The 25,656-nt window shown below is 39.8% G+C and overlaps 1 protein-coding gene across 1 annotated transcript in view; it reads left to right on the forward strand.

The window, feature by feature from the left end:
- The window catches only part of SORCS3 (sortilin related VPS10 domain containing receptor 3), a 3,021,596-nt gene extending 2,997,113 nt beyond the window's left edge, over nt 1-24,483 (forward strand). Inside the window, exons 26-27 of the mRNA XM_069611752.1 lie at nt 12,354-12,514; nt 19,069-24,483. Coding sequence (XP_069467853.1) covers nt 12,354-12,514; nt 19,069-19,133 — 226 coding nt within the window. The 3' untranslated portion in view covers nt 19,134-24,483. The remainder of the gene's footprint in view (nt 1-12,353; nt 12,515-19,068) is intronic.
- Nucleotides 24,484-25,656: the final 1,173 nt, after the last annotated feature.

Genomic DNA, 25,656 nt, shown 5'->3' on the forward strand with positions numbered 1-25,656 from the left:
TCCTAGACTTCACAGTGGAGGATGTTAAGTACAAGATTAATAGGCTTAAAATGTCAAGGGAACCTGGCCCCAATGGTCTGGCCAATGCAACTATTAAGAGAGATTCGCATAACTGGGTCATGGACTTATTTAAAGTATTTTCCGTGGTTGTGGTTACGGGCAAGATCCCTGCAAGATGGAGAAAGTCTGTGCTTATCCCAGTTTTTAAGAGCGGATTAAGGAAAAGATCAGACAATTACTGACTTTTAGCAATGGTCGATAATGTGGCAAAAATGTTCTCCTCGCTACTTCTTGACATGCTCAATCTGTGGACTATGGAACAAAGCATTCTCAGCAATCAACAAATAGGCTTCCCAAAAGTGATGAGAAGTTCAGCAAGCCTATACACTCTTATGTACTTGATATGTACGACTCTGGAGGACAGTTCAGTTTCGATGTACATCTGATTATAGATTATAGCAAAGCATGTGACACTGTTATCCAGGAGAGATTGTAGTGTAAGGTAGAGGTACAAGGTATTCATCCTCAGATTCTGCATTTCATCAGAAGCCTTTTAACCTGCACTGCTGTACAAGTGATGCTTACCTAAGAAGGACTCCTTAGTCGTACCATCCATACTAACCAGGTCCGCAAGCAGGGGTGTACCTTAGTGCCTATGCTATTCAATTTGTACACCTCTGACTTGGAGGAAGTCCTAGTCAAATGCAGAAATGTTCCCCCCGGAACACATAGCAACCCTGTTGCGTTGTTAGCTTGCGCTGACAAAATGGTGATCTTAGACACTACCCCCATTGGCCTTCAGAGTAGTCTTATTGCATTGAATGTTGACACTGAAGCTAATAACGTGATCATTAACCAGAACATTATGGTTATTAATCATCAGAAGAAAAGGAGCAACAATTTCAGATGGAAGATAAAGGGTGAGGGTTTTGAGAGGGTTGATCATTATTTATAACTGGATATTCTGATAACTGACTTACTCAGCATTTGTAAGCTCAAGACAAATATAACCAGTACATTCCTTAGAAAGTTCAATGCAATAAAAGCATTTGTAGCTCATAAGGGTGGTCTATCTACAGAGTTGATCTTATGGGTCTATAAAAGCAGTATGGTTCTAAATACCCTCTATGGCATGGAGGTATATAATAACTAAAAATGAGGTCAAATGGCTCCCGAAGCTGGAGGGTTTGGTTTGGTGTGCGTACTTGGGTTTGTCCACATTGGGCCTCATTACACGGTAGGAGGTAGTTAGCGCCATGGCTACCCCCTACCGCCTTTTAGGTCTGGGTAGGCGGTATGGGGACTTACCAGGTCATTCTGACCCTGGAGGACCCGGTAAGTCCGATGCCAATTACCATTCCCCATTCCCATTTGAGCCCCCATAGGGCTCAATGGGAATGGGGAAGGAGCAAATAACGGTACCGCTATTAGCGGTACCGTTATTTGCTCTGAAGTCCCTCAGCGGGTCCTGTCCTTAACTTGTGGTGTGACCACAGGTTAAGGACAGGTCCCGCTGAGGGACCTCGTAGTAGGGCGGTAAGGGATTACCGGCACCGCATAATGTGGAATGAGGCCCATTGACTCCTTTAAAGGGCCTTAAACGTGAATTAGGGCTGACTTCCCTACTTACCCTAAACACCTCTTAGCGTTTCGAAGATCCTGCAAAATTATATGCCACCCACCCACCCTAGGATACAGTATTGTTACGACTTATGTAAAAAGGAAGGGAAACAAATCAGAATCAGCATGGCATCTCCCCAAGTTGAGCAACAAGAAAAGTGAAACAATTGGGGAACTCACTCCTGTGATTGTTCATCCTACAAAGAAAATTGAGTCATTAGTGACTGCAGCTAATGATTCTATGTATGAAACGTACCTTCTTGATTGATACAATGCCTATAGTAGTGAGTAAATTAATGTTGAGGATAGAAGGCTTAATTGTATATTATTATATTATATTATATCACTGAACATCACTGCTATTAAATCTAAATTAGTTGATGAGGACTGGATAACCTTAATTCAGGAATATGACATCCTATGCTTCCAGGAACCCTGGTCTCTCAAACAATCCATTATTAAGGGATATGTGTTTGAGAGCAAGAAAGCAGAAAAAGGGAACCATGGAGTAACCATGGATTTGGATTGGGACAGGTTCCTGAACTAAATGTTATTCCTTGTCCACAAATTCACCAGATATACAAGTGATGTTCCTGGAAATTGCTGTTAGTGGTAAATAGGTACAGTGACTGGGGTCATTTGTATGAGTATGCTTGCATTAAATAAGGTTGAAGACCTTTTGGATGAGCGAGATATTATATATATATATGAAAGGGGAGAGATATAAAATGTATTGCAGGAGATTTAAATCTGCAGTTTGTACCTCTAGACAACTTACTTGACATTATGGAAAATGAAGAAGGGGCTTGGTGCATACCACCATTGATACACTAGGAACCGAAGAAGGAAATCCAATTTGCAGGAGATGTAGCTCATTTGTAGCTCATTCTGGGATTTAGATCCTTTAATGGGATGACAAGGTTCAAATCGGAACGAATCAATGTGATGTATGTTGCACACAAACTTCACGGAATACTTTTACCTTTTATCAACTGTGTTTTTTCTTTGCAGCCCCGAAATAGGGGATGATCTAATTTGGGAATCTTTTTATAACATCATGGAGGTGATGAGGTGATCAAACTTTGTGTTACTAAAACATTGAACATAAATGTAAATCACCTCTGGCACAGTCATAGTTAGTATGATAATGAATGCAGATTTACTAAAACCTATTTGCTGAATTTATTAAAGTCGAGAAGGGTACTAACAGATCAGAAATCATAGCACCACATCTATAAGACCCTCTTTTCCTTTAGAAAACAAGACCGTTGAGATGCAAAGTGGGAGGCTCTGATAATTGCAACTAAAAGTAATGCCCTATATGACTTCTGTAGATTGGTGCCTCACCATTTCATAATGGAGACAACCTGCTTGAGTCAGCCATCCTGCTAGAAAAGTAGCTTGTACATATTCAAGCTCAAAATAGTATTGTTGAGAATTCAGAAACAAAGCTATAAATCAAACCCCCTTGCATGCCAACACAGCAATCAAGTGAATTCTTACCTCACCTTTTGCAATGTTGAAGGATAAAGTGTGTGCTATTAGTTCATACATTGCAGGAAGCACATAGGCCCGATCGTTTCACCAGGGACATTTTGAAAGATGAGGTTTCAATGCAAGTGTTGTACTTGACTATTGTGTTTAATTTCATGAATTCAATTTGGAAGGTCCCCAAATCTTGGCAGTCAGCTATCATAGTGCCGAAATATAAGAAGGATGGGAGAGATACACCATCAAATTACCATCCAATCTCCCTCATGGATTAATCATGTACGTTTTTTCGTAGAGCACTTCATGTCCACCTTGAAGACTAGGTTTTGACCAATAAGCTAAATGCCCACTTACAAGCAGGGTCATTGCAGACCAGAGCGTGGGACTATGTTTAACATGTTAAATATGGTTCCCTCACTGGAAAATGCACCTATAAATGGGCATCATGGAAATTAAGGCAGCCTTGGATGGGGTTAAACAGCAATACGATTGTTGGACTTGTTTTTCCCAATGATACTATCTTGAATTATAAGACTAATAGTGGCCGTAAACAAAACTTAAAACTTCTCCTGATATGTGTAAAGTCAAGGGTCTTGAAGATGACCTATGTTAAATGAAGGTCATTGTATGTTGAGGTAAGACAACATCTTCTAAGAGACTTTATCTTGAAACCAATGGATATGGTACCGAGAATGTTAATTTTAAGGAATACTTAGGAACTGCATGTTAGGGACAATGAAGAGTTGGAAGCACAGGTGTTCACAGGCAACATCATTGTGACAAAACATATTGTTTCTATTGCTAGATTGCACAGTTAAATGTGATTAAGTTCTTTGAGCCTTCCTCAAACATATATCAAATGAAAGCAAGACAGGCTTTATTGTATGGAACAGCAGTTTGGGAAACTGATAATATAAGAAGTTTCATTAAGTCCTACCTAGATCTGGCAAAACAGAGCGAGGTCTCTAAACCTGGATCTCAATGGAATGTTTCAAAATTGAAGGATAATATCTAAAGAGAAAAATGTTCAATCCATTATAACTTTAAAAGTGGGGAAGCTTTGCAGAGAGATAGAGATACAGGGTGTGGAGAAAGGAAGAGAGTGGCTTGAGGCCAGGCTAGGGATGATTACATGTTCAAAATACAAACAACTGAAAATGATCTTGAACTTTGCCATACGATAGCTCACTGGGATATTGTTTTGGCTGCAGAGATTTTGTGTAATTAAAGTTGACATCTGAAGCAAAGGGCAGAGATTCTTCAACCTTTTATAGGGTCGATGAAATCAATGCAATTTCGATTTGTCCAAATTCACAGGAGACTTAATTACATGACACTAATTCCACAAAGTTAGCATGGTTGGTGAAAAGTCAATGACACACATGGCATTGCAGTTAATAAGGTCAGCAGTACCGAGATGACAAAAATAAAATGGGGAGAATTCATAATGGACCACTTTCTCTGAAAGTCAACTCACTCACCTGGTAGCTTTGTCTGACAATTAAGTGTAGCCTTCTGTTATTTTGAATACCATTAAGGCAGATACACATACACAATATTGCTATTTCTGTACACGTTGGCTTCTCTGAACAAAACATATTGCAGGGTTAGAGTTTGTCACATAGAGGAACATACAATTCAATCTTTCATATTTCCTTAAGCAGAAACAGAAGTATTATTTAGAGATGTCTGCAAATAAAATGAAGAAACAATTCTTTCTAGGAGCTTTTTTGGAGTAGCCTACCTTGCCTTCCTGACATGCAGTCAGAGGAAGAGTTGATCTTGCCAGTATGGAATGCATTATGGTCCGATTGGCCAAGGCATCTCCTTATCTGCTTAACATTACTAGTGAAAACCAACTCTGGCTTTATTGTGGTGCATCTTTACTGTCATACCAGATATACCTGGGCCTCTCATTTGTCACTTATTTGAGATTGCTGATTTTGGAGCTCAGAATGAATTGGTGGGTAATGTCAAATGTGGATGTGCAGCTAGGTTTGCAAGAAGAAAAATATGCCCATAGAGGGGGAGCACATCACCCACAAACTGGCAGTGTGGAAAATAATCAGTATCCATATTATGTGTAGCCCATGGCTGGTCTTTTATGGCAGTGTGGAAAATAATCAGTATCCATATTATGTGTAGCCCATGGCTTGTCTTTTATGGCAGTGTGGAAAATAATCAGTATCCATATTATGTGTAGCCCATGGCTTGTCTTTTATGGCAGTGTGGAAAATAATCAGTATCCATATTATGTGTAGCCCATGGCTGGTCTTTTATGGCAGTGTGGAAAATAATCAGTATCCATATTATGTGTAGCCCATGGCTGGTCTTTTATGGCAGTGTGGAAAATAATCAGTATCCATATTATGTGTAGCCATATTATGTGTAGCCCATGGCTGGTCTTTTATGGCAGTGTGGAAAATAATCAGTATCCATATTATGTGTAGCCCATGGCTGGTCTTTTATGGCAGTGTGGAAACTAATCAGTATCCATATTATGTGTAGCCCATGGCTGGTCTTTTATGGCAGTGTGGAAAATAATCAGTATCCATATTATGTGTAGCCCATGGCTGGTCTTTTATGGCAGTGTGGAAAATAATCAGTATCCATATTATGTGTAGCCCATGGCTGGTCTTTTATGGCAGTGTGGAAAATAATCAGTATCCATATTATGTGTAGCCATATTATGTGTAGCCCATGGCTGGTCTTTTATGGCAGTGTGGAAAATAATCAGTATCCATATTATGTGTAGCCCATGGCTGGTCTTTTATGGCAGTGTGGAAAATAATCAGTATCCATATTATGTGTAGCCCATGGCTGGTCTTTTATGGCAGTGTGGAAAATAATCAGTATCCATATTATGTGTAGCCCATGGCTGGTCTTTTATGGCAGTGTGGAAAATAATCAGTATCCATATTATGTGTAGCCCATGGCTGGTCTTTTATGGCAGTGTGGAAAATAATCAGTATCCATATTATGTGTAGCCCATGGCTTGTCTTTTATGGCAGTGTGGTGCTCAAAGTTCAGTGATTAATTAGGGAGAGAAAGAGACTGTCATGTTAAGGTGAGAGACAGTGAAAGATGTCCAACTGTCAATAGTATAAACGTGTTAGATGTGTTTTTATTAATAATACCATTGTGTGGTAAACCATTTCAGAAAGGGTGGTCTGCTAGCCATAAGTATTCCCCTGTTCATTCTCTGGGCGGAAATGTAATTCCTTCCTGGTCAGGCTTGGCATCTCCCAGTTGGAGATGTTCTGATAACCTGGCTTCAGAAAGTCAATTGCATAACAAAGGCCGGGCTCACACTAGGGGCTACACACCAGAGTGCTTATGAAGCTGCAGGCTGCAAAAGAGGCAGAGTTAGAACAGTACGAGAGCACACATGAGTTTGAGGAAGGACTCTGGGTGTGAGATTCAAAGGCAAGGCTCACTTGTCACCAGTACAAACTTTGGAATTCTTAATCAGGCTTGCTTTTATCCAATCCCCTGTGGCCTTTCCCCTAGAAAAGGGGGTTTGACTTCCTTTTCATTCATCCACTTTTGGACTGTCACAGAAATCAGAAATAATGGCTTTGAATATTACTTTCAGAGATTGGATTTTCCCAAACCCTCAGCCATTCAGTTGAAGGAGTGTTCCAAAGCAGAGGCATGCTCTCCTCACCGTCCACTCCCAGGGCACATTGGGGATGACTCTTGCTGGTGGATAATAGACTGAAAAGAGCTCACTTTGCCTGGAGCACCCTGCAGTTGGTCCCAAAGCCCCCTGGGAGCCAGAATAGCCAAGATCCATGTTTTCATTGTTCATAATGAGTCAAGACATCGTTGAACCAAACTCAACACCTTCAAACCAATGGGAACTGCCTGTTATTCCTTTGGCGCTCAATTAAACTTCAGACCAAAACTCCTTTCTCCTGTCAAAGTTGTTTGATGGTACACCACCCCAGCATAGTCCAAAAACTGTCTGGCTCAAGCACAAACCAACTATGCAGCTGACTTTCAACACCCACATTGATTCAAGTATCGAAATGAAAGGACGTCACATTGCAGTTCGACCAGAATCACTGGATCATTACGTCACTCATTGACACAAAGGAGCTGTACTCATCGTTTCGAACCACACTCAATCATCAAACCACTCCTGGTGAGTCATTGACCTGCAACACTTGTCAGTGTCTTTGAACCTCATGGAGCACTGCTAAAACGGGCTCAGTGCTGACTCACTCCCTGGGATCAATTTAACTAGAAGCATTGGAAACCGGTTTGTTGCTCTCCTTGATGTCTGCTTTTATGCACCAAAGTGCTTGCCATTGACATCAGGTATTTTTAAATGACACTGCCCTCCAGCCCTGCCCTTTGGGACTGCAGAGACTGGTTAAGTACATTTTTACACCTTTTCCCATCAAGACATACACTTTTAAATAACATTCTTGCATTGTTTGCCTATTTCTTCCCTGAGAAAGTATCCAGAGTGCTTATGTAGTCCCAGTCTGCATCTGCTGTCTTCTTTTAAAGGGTCGAGGTTTGGACAGTGTTTTTAATAGTATTATGTTTGGCTGGTTTAATTAAGTATATTTTATAGAAGATTGATTAGACAGTCTTTAATTTTGGAAATTTTGTACTATTGCTGTTTTGAGTTGTAGGTCAGTCTACTTATAAGAAAATATGCAGAACAAGGTGTCCTTTTATAAACAACACATATGCTGTGGCCTGAATTCAGATGGTGGGAAAAATGCATGTGAAATATTTTGCAGTCACCCAAATAAAACTATAATTGACAAAGCCCAGAATGAAGATGTCCAAATAACAGAAAGAATCATGCAACTCTTATCATAATGGATAAACTGCATTCATGGACAATGTAACATGGACAATGTAACAACTAAGGGCACAGACAAATGTACATTAAAAGTTACAATGGGGAGAAAGCAACCTGAATCAAGCATCAGCTATAGGTATCAGCTTTGACATCTAATTCTGCCCATGCTTCTTACCATAAAATGAGAGGTAAGAACAGATTCCATGCTTTCTCATGGAGATGAACTGGTGTAGGCTTTGCCATAAAGTTAGCAATTTCCCTGCAATTTAGTCATGTACAGGCAGGATCTGATATAAATCCTAAGCTGGCATTTTTATGACGTGCATCTTTGTATGATGTTTGTTTGTTTGTTTATTTATTTATAATGCGCTCCAGACCCAAATGTTACCGGGTGCAGCAAAAAGTATATGCGAAACTTGCAATGTTACATGAATACAATTACAATATTACAATATTACATAAGAATAAAAATTACATACTTACAGTCTATTTATAGAGATAACCAGGAGAAACAATATAATGTATATACATACCATATTAACTATTATAGACGTAGTGGTGGTCGCTAATAAGATAAGTGGGGTTTAAGATAATGAACTACTGGGGGTTCAGCATACCTGTGGTGCCAAATCTGATCTTTAAATACCCTGGGCCGTCATGAAGGCAGATAAAGAAAATACCAAAAAACAAAGGTCAATCTGAAAAATCTACTGACCGGCAACTATCCAAGGCAGGCAGCGACAAAAAGTCATAAAGCCCTGAAGAACCAAACTTCAAATACCTTATCGCTGCTAGACCTCTGGGTCATAATCATTTTCCCTGAATTAACAGCTAGACAGCTGAATAATCCAGATGCTATGTTGGTGACAGACCCAACTGCAGATGCTGCATAATATTTTGTATTTGAAAAATGCATTCTTTTAATAGTGGAATTCACTAGTTCATCCATTATTATTTAACTGCAACTCATAGGAAGATATTTTGCAGTTTGAATCTAGAAATGAAGAAATTGAACGGTTACCAGACATTTCGTTGAAAAAAAATGGTCAACAGGACATTTGGTCGAAACCATTTGGTCGAAAGACAAATGGTCGAATTTTTTTTTTATTTTTGGGGGGGAGGGGTCCCCCAACTCCCTTTCTTTTCTAAAAAACCCTTTTTTTCCCTAAACTAAAACCTAAAAAATATACACATATATAAATCACAAAAAAATTCGACCATTTGGTTTTCGACCAAATTCAATCGACCAAATGTCTTTCGACAAAATGTCCGGACACCCAATTGAACACACTAGTGTGTCATATGTCACAGAGTTAGTAGGAATGATCCTGACACTTTAAGATGGAAACATAATTTTTATAGACATTTATCAATAGGTTATAAGCCAAAATCGGTAAGTAATTAACCATTGGTCGTATCATGATAAAGATTGCACAAAGAAAGGAAGCTTGTAAGTAAATTGGTAATCTGTTTGGAATTCATTATATGAGAATGTTACAATATGTAAAGCAAGAAATCCTTGCAATGACATCAAATTAAATTGGAGGGAATCTGGGTGTAGAAGTTACTCCCATCAGACTGCCTCCTTCATGCAAAATGACGGCAGAAGGGTATGACTACTGCGATGTCACTTACGGAACACTGTCCAATTATATGCATTGTCCAATTAGATTGGTCAAAGCATATATACCTAAAAGGTTTGGGATTTAAAACACACTCACTAGGGGAAACTAAAAGACTCACTCACTCACTGACACATAGATAAAGGGGAGAATTGATGCCCAGCTTGAACACAATTGCTGGTAGTATTGTGCCTGCAGACCTTCTCTACCACTTAATAATAGTTGCTGCACCACCGTGCATTTTCCATGTTAACTTACCTTCCTACAACATGCACCCTTCTTATTGGTTTCAGTGCAGCTCAAAGGTGTCTGCATAAACCCAGCCAGAAGGCACAGCTGGCCTTCAGTGAAGACCTGAAGTCAAGACTGCCGCATATCATCTGGAGTGGCCACCTGACCGACCAGCCACTACATTTTGAACCTGCATCCATCCACAATACTTGTCCATTTACTCCCAAACTTCTATCCGAACACTTGCACTGTCCTGTATGCAAGCACAGGACTACCATACTCTTTACCCTGCCCCCCCAGGAACTCATATACATGCTCACAAAGTCGATGTAGCCCCCAACAACATGGGTGTGGCTTTTCTGGAGTGCACCAACAACTTAATTTGTACTGTTCTCATTCTTGCTTTGCCTGAAACAGATGATGTATCCCCAACCCCCAGGTGTGGCTTTCCGATGGTGCGCAAACATCTTAATTTGTACTGTTCCCATTTATGCTTTGCCCCACACAGCCAATGCAGCTGGCAGTCTCCCGGGTGTAGCTTTTCTGGATTGTACTTATGGCTGACTTTGTATTGGTCCCTATATTTATTTTTGCTGCGATCCTGCATGCCCTCTTTGCCTTATTTTGAACCTAGCAATTGGGGCATGTCTTACCGATACTTCAGCAAGCTCTTATATTACTGTCATGTACTTCACTTAATCATCCTTATCTACGTAACGTTCTACTTTCTTGTATCTCTGTAACATGTATCCTTCCTGTAACTGTAACTAGCTCCCAAATGCCAGAGGGCTTTGTGCACTGCTATAAATGCAAAATAAATAAATTACATACACATATTTAGATAACAACAGGAAGGAGAATGGATAGATTCATGTTCTTTTGGACCCTTTAATGGGCTATTAGCAGATACAGTAAGTGGGGCCTCCCAGGCATTATTCAGTGGAACAAACAGCAGACAGGCTGTTGAGGAATGCTGATCCCACCCTAATGATTGATGCCCACCTGTCCCTAGAGGAGAGAACTGAACCAGTCATTAAGAGGGTGCCCCCATGCCTGTGATGAAGTCCAAATGAAATTCATATGTGAGTATAATCTAAAGGGGAAACCATCCTGAGGAGTGTGATACTATAAAGGGAATTAGATTCAATGTTAACCTTTTTATTTGTGAGTACTGAGAGAAGGGTATAGAAACAGACTGTACATCCTTGGAAATAGGTAAATATGTTCTGAGCATATCTGGAATTATAGATCAATTAAATAGTACCTATCACCTGCATATGAATAGATCATTTGAATCCAATGCACAAGCACAGAAGAGCATAGGAAATCTCACTGTGTGCATACATCGACAATGAAAATATATCAAGGCACTTCCTGGATATGCCATCAAGCAGAATCCTGTTGTTAAAGCGAAGTGTTCCAGACCAAAGGGAGAGGGTGAATATTCACTACCTATTCTCTTTATGGTTAAAGTTTCCCAGTGAAATTGAGAAAGGTACACCTTTACAATTATATTTAAACAGCACTGAAGGGAGCCTACAAACATTTTCCATTTTACAAGCCATTTACATAGCTGAAGGTCCAGTCATTAATTTGTTTTTTTTATAAAGTTAAGATTATTCTTGAACTCTCGTGCATTCTTTCCACAGTGCATGCACGCTCTTGGTGAATTGAATGCGCATATACCTATGGTGAAGTGTGAGTTGCTTACGTCTCTATTTCTATAACTGTTGTATTGAAAACAGAGGGGAGCACAGAGCTAATTACAAGCAGTTCTGGATGTGTAATGTATGTATCATTCAATTGATACACTAATACTCTTTGGTTAATAGATATGTCTTTTGTGCAACTCTGTGCATTTCTTGTCCCGAAAGGGGATGAAAGCTGTAAGGAATCGATGTTATTTAATTGGGGGTCCCAGATTTTTAAAAAAAGAAATTGAGTAAATAAATGAACATTTTGTGTGCCTGGTTTGAGGTGGGTGTACAGCTTCCCTGAATTACATGCCACCCAATTACAGAGTTTCTATTGTCTCACATTCTCACCCCTTCTGAGAGGGCAGCCATCCCTTGGCTCACGCTACCGTAGAAAGGTGAAGGAGGTATATCTCTTGGCTTTGCCTGTTTTACCTTTACGATTGGGATCACTGTTGGTTTGTAGAAGTGTGGGAGCTGAATAAGCAGTTTAGCCACTGCTCATCCGTGTATTCAAATGTTGTCAAATGTAATCTACTTGCTATTTATCAGTTTGCTGTCTTTAGCCTGATATCATCTGTACTGTAAGTGCTCTGGTTAAGTTGCAAAAGTAGGGCACCAAATGACTCCCTAGCAGGAGTCCCTACTTTCCTAGCTCTTTTACATTGTAAGGCTATGAAGTGCTTTAGTACAACTAACTTCATTAGGTTCAACAATACTACAAATCCCAGAATGCATGTATTATATGAGACCCAGAAACGTAATATAGTGACAATTTGCCTGGAGTCATATATGTATCCTTTGTATTTGTCTTACTCTATACACCACTAAGTCCAAACCTAAGCCATTTTTATTTGACCTACTTTTCTGCAGGAAAATCCCATGGATTAATATATATGCCCAGGTCCAGCATGACAAGGAACAAGAGATGATCGGATCCGTCAGTCAAAGTGAAAACGCCCCAAAGATCACCCTGAGCGATTTCACAGCACCCGAGGAAATTCTAGATAAAGACCTGGATACACGAGTCATAGGTACAGACCGGATGTGGCAGCAAATTGACGTTGAATGTGCATAATGTATACCAAACTGAATGGCACGATTATTTGAATCCTCTGTGCAAGGTGTTCTCCATTGACGGGTGATCTTATCCAATGAGTGTTGCAATCATGCATGAAGTGCACCCCGCACTTGCGCACAGTGTGATCTGGAGGACCGGAGCTAGGCTCTCACAGTAGGCGCGTGTGCTGATTCCATGCAACCTGCAGGGCATCTGACAGAAATCCCATGGCGCTGATCTGAATATAAAAAACGAATTTCATGCTCAGCAGCACAGTGCTAAGCAGTTGACTATCATCTGGGCCCCGTCTGAATTACCTTCACGAGCAGACACTAGAGGCTGGTAGCAAACGCATAGCAATTACATCTACCCAATGAGGCGATCGTCAAATGCACTCAAATATATGAAAATATCAACCGCACGTTTTCATTTTGCAGTACAAATATTCTAGTTTTTTGAGTTCTATAGAAATGCTATAATTTTAAATGCCCAGTCTTCATGAAAAGAAAACACATTGGTGCCTACCTATATATATAAAACATTTTTTTTAAAACTCTAGATTACACCCTACAAATTATTGGTTTATTTCACTACTAGATGTTGCGTGGAAATTATGTGCTACAGTTCTCCTACGTGAGCTCAACAGCTGGGTAAAGAAAAGCAAATATTAAGCCCTTTGCAGACGTGTTTCCGCAAGGGTTGCTCTACTTCTCAAAAATGTATTGGTACTAGACCTTCTGACCACAGCGGCTAAAGAAATTGGTAGCTGCGTTTGACACAGTGAATAGAAATATCCTGTGGGAGAAAATGTTGAAGTGGGGAGTACCTCCAACCCTTTTAATAAAAGGTCGGGTTTAATCAAGATTGTGGCAACACAGCAAGGCACCATGGATGTGTCAATTTCATTGCATGGGGAAGGAGGCAGGAAGATCGGATTTTGATTATGTCCCTAGTGTGCACTACTACAGTGCTGGACAGCAGCAATATGCCTTCCACACTATGCCATTTCGTATAATGCATATGTTGATGCCATTCATCAAGGTACTGCATGGGAGGAATAACTGCACCCTCCGCCTGTTACAGAGGAGACAGCATAATTGCATTCTCTGTACAAATGTGCATATACCTTTCCACAGAAGATGACCATGCTGTAAAAGTTTGGCAATCTTTGCAAAGTTGTGTGTGCTGTGTGTGGACAGATATGCATGAACCGGTCTATAAAATAGCGTAGAATCTTCTATAGGTGGTCATGGTAAGCTTTGCAAAGTTCAGTCTGTGGCAGTGGGAAGGGGGGAGTTATAGGGAGATCGCAAACACAAATGTATCTGTCAAGTATTGTAGGACAAAAGCACAGCACAGATTGAAAGCGAACTTGGAGGTAGAGTTGCAAAGGTGGGTGGCTGTGCCTGGTTACTGGCCCCATGGAGTGCACATATAGCACTACAGGTGGGATTAATGTTCATGGGGCACACATTATTGCCATGTCCTTGGTCAACGGAGCACTGCAGGTAGAGTCACTATGTCTGAGACATGGAAAACGTCATTCCCCACAGACTATTGCTGTGGCTATGCCCAGCAGGCCCTGCAGCTAAAATCATTGTGATACGATTTCAAAAGCTGTAGTGGGTACTGTGGATTGGTGCTGTCCATAACTCTGCGACAAATGCCATCATGCATTGCAGGTTGGATCACTCTGCCCAAAGTAAAGTCTAAGATCATGTTCAAGACACAGTGAGAGCAGACACACCTGCACGCCATGCCTTCGTGGCACTGTAGTGAAGGTGCCTGCATGGTTAAAGCAAGTATTGCTCTGTAGCATGGAAGTATATCAAGATGCCCAGATTCATAGGAAGATCTTAATATAAGGTGTCATAATCTTTCTAGTGTAAATTGTGAATACTAGTGAAATTCAGAATCACAAAACAAAGTAGGAATGAAGGTATTACTCGAACAAGGTAATTTAATTCATTTAAATACATTGTGGGTTCTATGGCTGCATCTGCTGTCTTTTGCATAATCTTTCTTTTAATAGTTGTAAACATAAAACACATATCAAAAATGCACAGTCCATATATATAGATGTAAAGTGCAGTGTGCGGGAAGTGCAATAGGTGTGCCCCAAATTCTAAAGTCCTAATGTGCAAAAGATGCCGTCACCTCCTAATCAATAAGGACAAGAGAATTTGCGAATCACTTTAGTGACATCCCAACTCCCGGTTGTCTTTGCAGTGGAGTTTCATCTGTGCCCCTCCCTTGCCACATTACCACCCTCTTCTGCACATTTTGAGGCTTTTGTTCACCCCATTGCATGGTGATGAGGGTAAGGAGCGCAGGGGAGTCCAACTTCACTAGCAGGAAGTCGATGGGGTGCTTCCGATTGGTTATCAACAAAGAGGTTGAGTGATACATGGAAGACCTCCATGCAGATGGAGAAGGTAGTTGTGAAACTTTGCAGATCAAATGCAAACTCAATGCCAACAGGTACTTGAAACATGGTTCTTCCTTACCACATTAAAAAGAGGGTCCACAATCATTTAAAGACCAATAATCACAAGGAGTTAGCAATAGAAAGAGGTATTTTTGAGTTTGTTTCCAGAAGCCCTCTGTACTATTCGGCTTTTCCTTTACTGTATGCATGTGTAGATGACTGTGTGTGTTTTGCATCATTGAGTGTTGGGGGAATGTCTCTACCCCTGGTGTTCCACCACTGACCATCGAGCATTCAATTTGAAGATGCAACATAAATAAAAGGGACCTTATCCAGACCTCAAGTTATCGTCATTCACTACACCCTCTTAGAGTCAGGTTGAACTTTATCAGAGCATATTAGTCTAAAATGACACCCGCATATTGTAACATCTGCCCACAAACAAAATCATTTCATCCGGATCATTGTAACCAACAACTGTGTGTCGTTCCCACTTATTAGCCAATGTTGCACTATGATCGTTACAGTAGAGGCTGGAAATATATCAATGCTAACGACTTCCACAGCTCTCAACCAGTTTAGGATCAGAGCAGGGAGACAGTACATGATCTGGGACGGTGTCATCTTTGGAATAAGTGGGGTTGCATGTGGTAGAAAAAGTTTCATCATGGGGGCGCTCACTGAGTTCTATGAACATCAGAGACTTGTTGGGAGTTTAAAAATGAGTTCAAAGCAGATAGTACTCTCCCAATGAACGTGGTTTTATTACTTTGATTTGACAAGGCCAGCAGATGACAACCGTACCTCAGCTCCTGACACCACATGGAACACATGGATGACCTGTCTATTCTTACACGTGAAAGCAAGGGTCTTTGACTTGATCCCTAATAAAAGTTCCTGTCGTGTATGCATGATGCAAGAACTGGTGAAAGTATTGCGCCACACAGTGGAATGAAGGTGGGAGCTCCACGCCAGGAGCCAGATTGAACTACATACCCACATTTCACTGAAACAGAATGTACTGGCAATATTGGCAAAGGAAAGTGCGCCCAGTGCTTTGCCAGTTTAGTTGCAGGCAATATTCCATCTATTTTGATGAACTTCTTGCTTTCCTTTTCTGCCTATGAGAATCGGTGGTAGGTTCACTTGAATATTATTGTCTGGAATTTTGAGAATTTCATTTAGTTTACTTCCTTTCAGGTCCAGGGCCTGTCGTGAAATTAAAGTGGCAAATGTCCATGTACTCAATCGTAGTGGATGAATGAGAATCCACTGAAGTCCCACACAATTCCTTTTCTATTTGCAAAGATCTGCCCTGCCCTTGTTAGAATCTGTAACTCATTAGGTTGTCCATTGTATTCCTTACCTGTCTTACTTTTCCATCTCTCCAGCAAGAGCAAACACCTGTTTTCTCTCCCTGACCTCCCACAGCCCTGTTTCATGTTCATGCAAGGCTACTTACATACCAATGCCAGCCCATGGTAGCCATCTTCTGTTTTTTTTCCCATTTCAGTGTTTTAGGGACACAATGGGCCTCATTACAACTCAGACGGTAAAACCGGCAGGCTGCCGTCGGAGTTGTGATCTTTTCTGAGGTTTACGACCCCAGTGTTCGTGGAAGTCAGGCGCCGGAAAAATGTAAATCCCCATTCCCATTTGAGTCCCATAGGACTCTAGATTCTAGATAAAGACAGTCAGACGGAAGCTCCGGCACCAGTAATAACAGTGCCGATGATTCCCAGAAAGTCTGTGGGCAGCTGCCATCCGCAGACTCGGAGTGTGCCGGTCCGGTAACAATGGTGCCGGTAAGCTTACCGTCACCATTGTTACTGGACCGGCATGCTCGTAATGAGGACCAACGACATACTTGTCTCAAGATATGCATCTTTACTACACCTACATTTATACAATTGCACTAGTCTACACTCCATTCAAGATCCTTGGAACATTCATAGACTTCCCTGTGATATGGGTATTGTGTTCTGGTGCTTTCGTGAGTCGTGTCCCATTGTGAGTTTGACACAAAATAATGGCCAGTAACTATGTTCATTATTCAGATTGTTTTCCCACATATAGATGTTGATAGATATATTGTTCTGACAATATACATTGCTAGATATTATGTTGTTTCTACTACAGATTTTCTACTACAGATGCCTGTTTTCTTCTCTGTACAGTGCTTTGACAGCGTTTGAGCCTTATCCATGCTTTATACAACTATACAATTAAGGCAAACATATGTATAAACAAATAAATACATTTCTTTCCATTTTGGAGCTGGTTTATGTTGAACAACATTCGATGCGTGCAAGCTATTAGTCTGGTCCGTAACTTTCCTCCCTCTAATGGGGGTGAAGGCATCCCTTGTCTATGCTATGTGGATGACACCATTCGTGTGGACCAAACTCCAATTGGCCTACAGCATTCCATTACCACGCTGATGCATTATGCTAAAGAAAATGACCTAATATTCAACACTGGGAAAACTAAAATAATGCAAATCAGCCTGAGTGCAAGGTCTAAAATCTTCATCTGGAGACTTGATCATACCCTGAGAGAGGTGGTGACTAACTATCTCTAGTTGGACTTTCCTATCAAGTCTCCCACTGGCAATCAATTTGACCGAGACTTCTGTTTACCCACGATTATGAGCAAGTGGCAGTTATTAAAGAAAGTTATGCGCATTCATGAGGGCCGGAGTTTAGAAGGCATGTTTAAGGTTATTGCCTATCTATCATTCCAGGGATTTTATATGGCATTGTGTTCTTGACTGAGGATAAGAATTCTTGGTTAGAGGTATTGGAAGGGAAGATTCTGAGGTCCATCCTGGAAGCTCCCCAATCAGTACCACTAACGGCCCTCAAATTGAAATCGGGTGTTCAATCTCTTCAATCATTATGGTTGATTTCCAGGTGCAAAGTCGGCGGACCATTTTCTCTGCTGGTACAGGCTCACTTTTATCTCTGGTTGTAAAATTGTCTCTGACAGTGTCCAATGCCTTCGTTGCTGGTCCTCCGGGTTCCACTTATGGTCATCTGGTTGCGATTGGTTTGACATCTAGTGAGCTGTTTTACTGCCCCAATGTTGTACAATCTTAAATAAGAAAATGACCTAATATTCAACATTGGGAAAACTAAAATAATGCAAATCAGGCTGAGTGCAAGGTCAGAAAACTCTGGTTTGGGATGCAGATTTGAGTTTATCCAAGCTGCGGTCTCAAAAAATGTATGCCTAGACAGCCCTGCCTATATTTGACAAAACCAGTCAATTCACAACTTAGGCTTTTTATTACCTACTTAAGATTTGACATCTTGCCTACCAATGAACATCTGGGCAGATGGAGGGGGATTCCCTATGAAGAAAGGACACGTAGTTCATGTAAGTGTGATATTGAAACCAGCCGTCCTGTGTTGATTGGCTGTTCTGCTTTGATTATTTTATATAATAAGGGATATGCACTGGATAAATACTATGACTATTTTATCACTTCCGATTAGTTTTGGAGTAACCTCTAATGTGCTAGGTCAATGGTTCTAACGGCAGGGGTTTTTTATATCTGGAAAGAAATGTTGAGACGGGTAGAGAATAACACAGTTTAGTAGATTGAAATTACAAGAAGTGATAGTTATATACATTTTAAGAGATAGTACATATGATGGAATTTATTCTTTAAAGAAAAAGATTGTATGTGTATATGTGTTTTACATGCATTTTCTATTAGGGTGTGTATTGTATGCAGGAAATATGTGTATGCTGTTTATATTTGTTAATGATGTTGCAGAAGGTTAATTGTAACCATTGCATCAATAAAAAAAATAAAAACATCTTAGAAGGAACCATCCCTTAAAATTATGTACAGGATAATGGATACAGGATATTGGTGTACATTCCATTGATAAATATGTAGTTCACATTAAGGCCATTGTTGCCATAGAGCTAATTGCACTTGCACCGGTGCAAAGTTTGTCTATTACAGCACTAATATGGATCCTACTTCTTAATCCTAGGGATCATTGCTTTCACTGTTTGAGTGCCTATGTTATAATTAAAAAAAAAGTACGATTATAATTTTACAATGTTTTTTTTCCCCTTTTTCCTAGGTGGAATTTCGACAATTGTAAACAGTGAAAGCACAAAGGAAATTCCAAACTGCACTAGTGTTTGAAACTGCAGGACCTGCTCATCTGCGATAATCCTTACTTTTATACAAAATATTATAAAAAGGAAATGTGCTGAGATTTTTTCTTCTCTGTTTGGGTTTATTTACAGAGCCACATTCATACAACCCAGGTGGATTTGAAACATGTCTGAACTTGCGCTTGGAAACATGCACTCCTCAGCCCATGGAGAAAAATGTACATTGTTCAGATATTGGTTGTATATGTACATGTGTTTGATAGAAGGACACAAGTAAATGGACGGACTTGCTATTGCGACTGTTGCAGAAAATACCGGCGATATATTAGATGCTGGCAATGCTAAGGTCCCCATTAGCGGAATCTATGGTGTCACAGTCTACAAATACATTAGAATGAAGCATTGTCCAACATCTTCTCTTGATCAGAAGGAGCATGCATGATATTGGATATTGTTGTCTTTCGAATGTGCTCCAGGACATGATGGTACTGGGTAATATTTTATACGTAAACTAAAACTACAAGCACCAGGATGCAATGGAGCAGGAGAACACCTTACAATCCTAGCGACTAGGGAGAACTGCCATTAAAGGTTTGTGAATGAGGCCCTCTAAATATGTGCATGTAATACCAATGGCATACTGTAGATAATTACAATGTAAATAGCTTTTTAATTTCTTTGAAGAAATATAATGTTTAGTTCAAGATGAGAAACAAAACAGAATAAGAACCTGTTGTGAGCTTATGTGAAAAGGGAACAGGTTATAGAAGTGTTTCTGTTGTCTGTCATATTTAACGCTTTCATCTTTGTCTGAGCAACATTGTTGTTTCTATTTATATACAGAGGTTTTGAAAACAGTTTGGTCTGATACCATATATTCATAATGCACTTTAATTACAGCATAGACCTCACACTCACGTTTAGTATAGAAACTGAAATATACCCTCAAATCTTTATTCCACATTCTTAATTTGTTGATTGGATGAAGACAAGACTGTAAAATCATCCTAATAGGGTGTGATATTTAAATTCCCTTAAGAACGAATGTGCCTGAACACTTGGGAACTGCATAGATCAAGGAGTGTGAAATGTTCAAAGAGGTACAACATGGCCATTGGTAGAAACCAACAAAAAAACAGCATAAACTAGGTTCACATTGAGACCAGATAAATAGGCTTGGATAAATCAGTTTGTCCTGAAACCAAATCAATAGAATTGTATTTGCTGATCCTAATTTGCTTACATGACAAGAATTTTATTGTGTAATGGCTTTTTAAAATATATTTGAGTGACTGTGGAGAGAAGATAGCAGGTAGCACATTCATTATTTGCACAAGACTGTGTGGGAAAGAAGGCTAACCAGGCACTGCAGTTTGTCATTATATCAGAAAGTACCTATAGGCATGCACACGTTTTTACATCTGCTATTCCTCAAGTATATACAATAAATAGTGTCCCAGTCTGCAATTTGCAAAATATCTTCTTAGGAAACCTGTGCCCAACAGGGTTGATGCAGGAAAAAGACCATTTCAAAAAGCCAGATTGATTTACAGAATGTATACATTTTTCAGAAAAGGCACAAATTAAAGAGAAAACCATTGCAAAATATCAATACATGTCAGAGGGGATTGCAGTGCTTCTTGTTGCCACCTGTAGCAGAAGTCAACAAAAAAACGTAAACTAAATGTTATCCTAGTGAGGACACAGAGGACATAAAACAATGACCTCACATGGGAACCAATCTAAAAAAAAGGAGGACCACACCGCACATCCTAACACATGTTTAACAATCACATCACATTCACCGCAAACGTAAACAACGAAGCAAAAAAGGGGAACGGACAACAGAAATAACACACATCAAAGAAAACAGTTTTAATGCCTCCAGCATAAGCATACAAAGAGTTCTGTTTGCTATCTGTAAACAATAGACATCGTAAAAGTTAGGGATTCTAATATCTCCATGGTGAACTCTTACTCACAAGTAAGAGTGCCCTAAATGTTTTTTTTCTACCAGTGTTACAATGGATCAGAGCAAAAGCATTATCCCCTCCTGCATTGACTTACTCAAAAGAAAGTTCAGAGTGAAAGTGTGCAACATTCTCTTTCTGGCTCATGAAATACACAAAGTAACAAAATACCTTGGGCCTGATTTACAAACATATTTTCAATGGGACTTTCTCATGTTAAAACATCTTTGTAGAGCAGGCCTTTTAGTTATGTCGACAGCATAAGAATATTGGATGTATGTCTTCCTTAATTGGAAGATGGAAGAAAGACTCCATGCTTCAATCGATTTGATAAAGACATATCAGAATATTTATTGCCTTTTTACTATATCTCGAATATATGTTGGACACTGCCCTGAACGGGTTGCACTGTTAGTGGCCTGTCCATCACCCAGTCACTCATCAACAACTTAAATAAGACATTGAGAATACAAATACATTCAGAGATCGCGGTGCAGCCTTGCAGGCAAGCCACCAAAGAATATGGAGGTGCATTCAGGGGTCATGTTGACCTACAGCTATTGTTGAGTCGTTGCACCTATGGGGAGCCTTGTGAATATATGTGGCTCAGTGCTTGCAACATTGATTTTAGTGTATTGTGTTAAAGTATATCACAATGCACCTTGAACGTGTTGCTTCCATTCTGAGAGATCAGAGGGGATTTGCTAGTTTAATGATTTGTGATAACATGTTGCAGGTTCTTCATCTCTGAGAAGGGATGCTGATGTGCACTGTTTTATTGCAGACTAGTCAGTATTTTGTTTCCTAAAATTAAATGTTGACAATAGCGCACGCCTTTAGCACTTACCTCCATTCAACTGTATTAGCAAACGGCCTCAAAACCTGCATTTTCTTGAACTGTAGCTAATGCCGGGCACAGGTTTTGATGCATAACCTACACGCTCGCCATCCTTTTGCTAAGAGCAAGTGTTTCCCATACTGCAGAAAGGTTTTCATTTGAAAAAGCACTTTTGCGTAAAACACTGTTCAAAAGTATGAAGGTATCAAGTTAATATAAATTGATTGCCCCATCTGGAAACCTAATCATTCATATGGGGTCTATTTTGAATGAATGAGCAATGTTTTATGAAACATTAATAACTTTAACTGCAAACTACCCTCTATCTTAACAAATACTCATAGTTCATTTTGATGAGTTGATTAAAATTTGAGGGTCATACATTTTCTCAATTTTTGTTTCATTTGCAAGATACTCACAGCTGCGAGAGCATTTATCATTTCAAACAAACGTATACAAAGTTGAATTGGAATGACGTCAACATGTTGGATCACTAAAACTTACTTATAATACAGAACATGTATATCCTACAAAAACCAAATGGTGCAGCCTGTTGTTGATCTAACTAAAAGTATTAGACTTGGACAGAAAATTCACTGCCATTCAAAGTCCCATAGACTTCTTCATAAGATGTTTGTTGAGGATATATGGAATGTGATCACCAGTATATATGAAATATAGGACTAGTATGGACAGTGATTCGATTACTGCTGGCACGTGATTCTATTTCAGTGTGTACCATAATTGTTACCAGATGTATACTTCCTACATGCCATGGCCTTCACAGGACAATATTCCATTCATACTAATGCTTCACACAATAAGGTGGAAGAGTGAATTGTCATTAGCATTAGCACTGACGTTGAAGAAGTCCAGGGCACTCTAAAAGCTAATGTATTTACCATCTCAGCGTAATATTTTCAATTAGTTCAATTAAGCTGTCCAAAAAAAAATATGTTCTATTATTTTAAAACTGAACAAACACGGTGGCAAACCTTCTTTGCACTTAGAAGTCCTAAAAAGTGGGATTTTGATGAAGTTCAGTTTCTGCTATAAATATTCTCATCTCTTACTGTTCCTCCTGTCATCATTTGTTTTGTGTATATTTTTTTTTGGTGATCCTATTTCATACAAGCAAGCAAGGGAGTATTACCATGGAAAACAACGTTAACATCGATTTACATCACAAAAGAGACCAACGTGTTGCTTAATGGAGCTCTCATCCTGAATGTGACTTTATTCAGCCACACAGGGGTGGAGATGTTTTAACTTTAAATTGTACATTTTTACTTTCCCCCCTGTACTCCATTTTGGGCCTGTGTTAACATTAGTAAATCCATGTCTTATTTTAACCAGAGACTATGTCAATTGTCCCACCGAACCAGATTATTGTTCTGATAGGGCTAATCTATGCCAGTTGCCTGCAACCATTGGCTCTCCATATGTACTACAATTCTCATTACTCCTTTTCATCGAATATGCCAGCTAGGGATGGTGGGAGTTGTAGTCCAAAAGATCCAGAGAATCACAGGTTGCAGAAGCCTGCCCTATGACATCACTATATTTTTTTGTGTGTTTCCATTTTTCCTAAGACACTTGATTAAATGGAAAGTCTGGAGAGGGCTTGATGAACCAATGTCGAACGGGAGGAGGTAAAGATTTGGAGTGATCAGCTAAGAGACTTAAACCTATAATTACATCCAGTGAGAGTATTGCTGGTTATAGTAAAAAAAAAAGGTGACTCCAGGGCTCAGCGCCATCACGTTTAAATGTGCTTGATTTTAATGGACAATCACTCACTTCGTTATGAAGCCCATGTGATCGATAAGTATTGCTGGTTATAGCCACTTATTTCTGAAGTCAATGTTCAACAGGCAGGAGGGGGGTTTGAATCAAGCCTTCATCCTTGGATAAACTGAGTACCAAATCATCAGGTGCTAATGAGAGCTAATTCATTGATGCTCCCATTTCAATCCATTTGATAAAGTAGGGAATGTTAAAAACAATTTTATTTTTAATTTTAATTTTAAAGGACAGTGTCTTATTTTATATGGCAGTGTATCATCGTTGAGAGCACTCAGTGCAGAAACAAGTGGCCCTCACTCAAATTCTTTGATATAACACATCGAGTGTGGTTTCATTTCTCATTGTACATTCTATGCAGTTCATGAAAGGGGAACCACGAACTCCACAATCAGCCTCCTTCATGAATACAATGTGCGTGGCAATGTGCTACAAAGACACGTCCAGAGAATGAGGCAAAGTTAGCGTTAAAGGGGAGAGCTACAATGCACAGTCTGATTCTAGATCTAAAAAGTATGGGACAAAGGTCAGGCTTATTTATACTCCTCCAGCAGCATCCACTGTTCCACCGAAAATCATCCCAGGAAAACGTACTCAAGTTATCATAGTGCAACCCATTCAACTGATTCTAGATAAAGACAGTCAGACGTACAATAGTATTATATATGTATATATATATACCCATCATGGTTTAATTGTTCCATTTTAATATTTCTACTGTATAAAGGCAGTGGTTTTGAAATTGTTGAAAATAAATGTATTTTTGTACATCATCACGTTGTACGAATCTTTTCTAATATTGCTTGGCAGGTGGCTTTCTTTGTTTTGTCTGAAGGGAGGGGCAGAAAGGACCGCTCTGCAACCTGCCATTGGCGCTCTCACTCCTCCCTTCACCATTTGTTCTTTCCTCTTTTTCATCGCCATGCTTGCCGCCGCCATCTTGCCATGAAAAGTAGTTTGGCAACCATGTTCTTTCTTCTTGTGTGAGCCAGCTAGTGTCTCTACTGTAGATTGAGAGTTGATTGGATCTTTGGTATATGAAGGAGACATTATTACTTGGAACAGTTCCAGTACATCTGAATACAGCATTCCACTCCCTATTAATTCATCATGTTTACAAATTGGGCGAGATTAGGCACAACTCACTGGCAGCATGTTTTGCAAACTAGATTAAGATCCAGAACACTCCATTGAAACAGGAGGCGGGTGCGCTTCACAAAACCAATAACCTGAATTATTTGAAAACAGATGATATCGGGACTCCGAAATGCATTAAAATGTTGTTCCAAGACGGATGTACATGATCCACAGAGATTGCTTTTCTTTTTCATTTGCTGGAACAATACTTTTCGATGATATCTCATATATCATGAACATATGCAGACAAGGCAGGCACATCTCTCCTCTGTGAAACTCATGAATATATAACCAGTAGTGTATTGTAAAGTAGACTGTTGGTCATGGCCTGCACCAGCCACTCGGATTTTCTTGCTACAGGGCCATTTCCAACAAAACATGTGCTGCTCATTTGACCACACTCAAAATGGACAAGATGGGATTGTGGCAAGTGAAAGCCGTGATCAATGTAGCTGTGCCTCCGGATAAAAATATGTATATCGTAAATGTACGCTTAACTAATCCATATACAAGACATATATTGGTTATTTCTGAATGCCATCCACAGATCTTCAGGTCCCCATTTGGGAACCAGGTGCAGCCAGCATTCAGGATGTCTTCATCACTAATGTGTTGGGAAAAAGTAACAACAGCCGTTCTGGTTCCTGCAGAAATCGAGTGTGTGGTGTACAATATCAATGTGAGGTGGATATGACGGTGTGTATGCTGACTCCTTCATGTATTATATGTGGTTTTCTAAACCTACAACTAGTGGATGCAAGTGATCTAATGTGTTTTTTTTTTAATACTAATTGGGGTAAAGG

Source organism: Ambystoma mexicanum, chromosome 8, assembly GCF_040938575.1.
Source record: "Ambystoma mexicanum isolate Mex_15411 chromosome 8, UKY_AmexF1_1, whole genome shotgun sequence".
In the NCBI taxonomy this organism is placed as follows: domain Eukaryota; kingdom Metazoa; phylum Chordata; class Amphibia; order Caudata; family Ambystomatidae; genus Ambystoma; species Ambystoma mexicanum.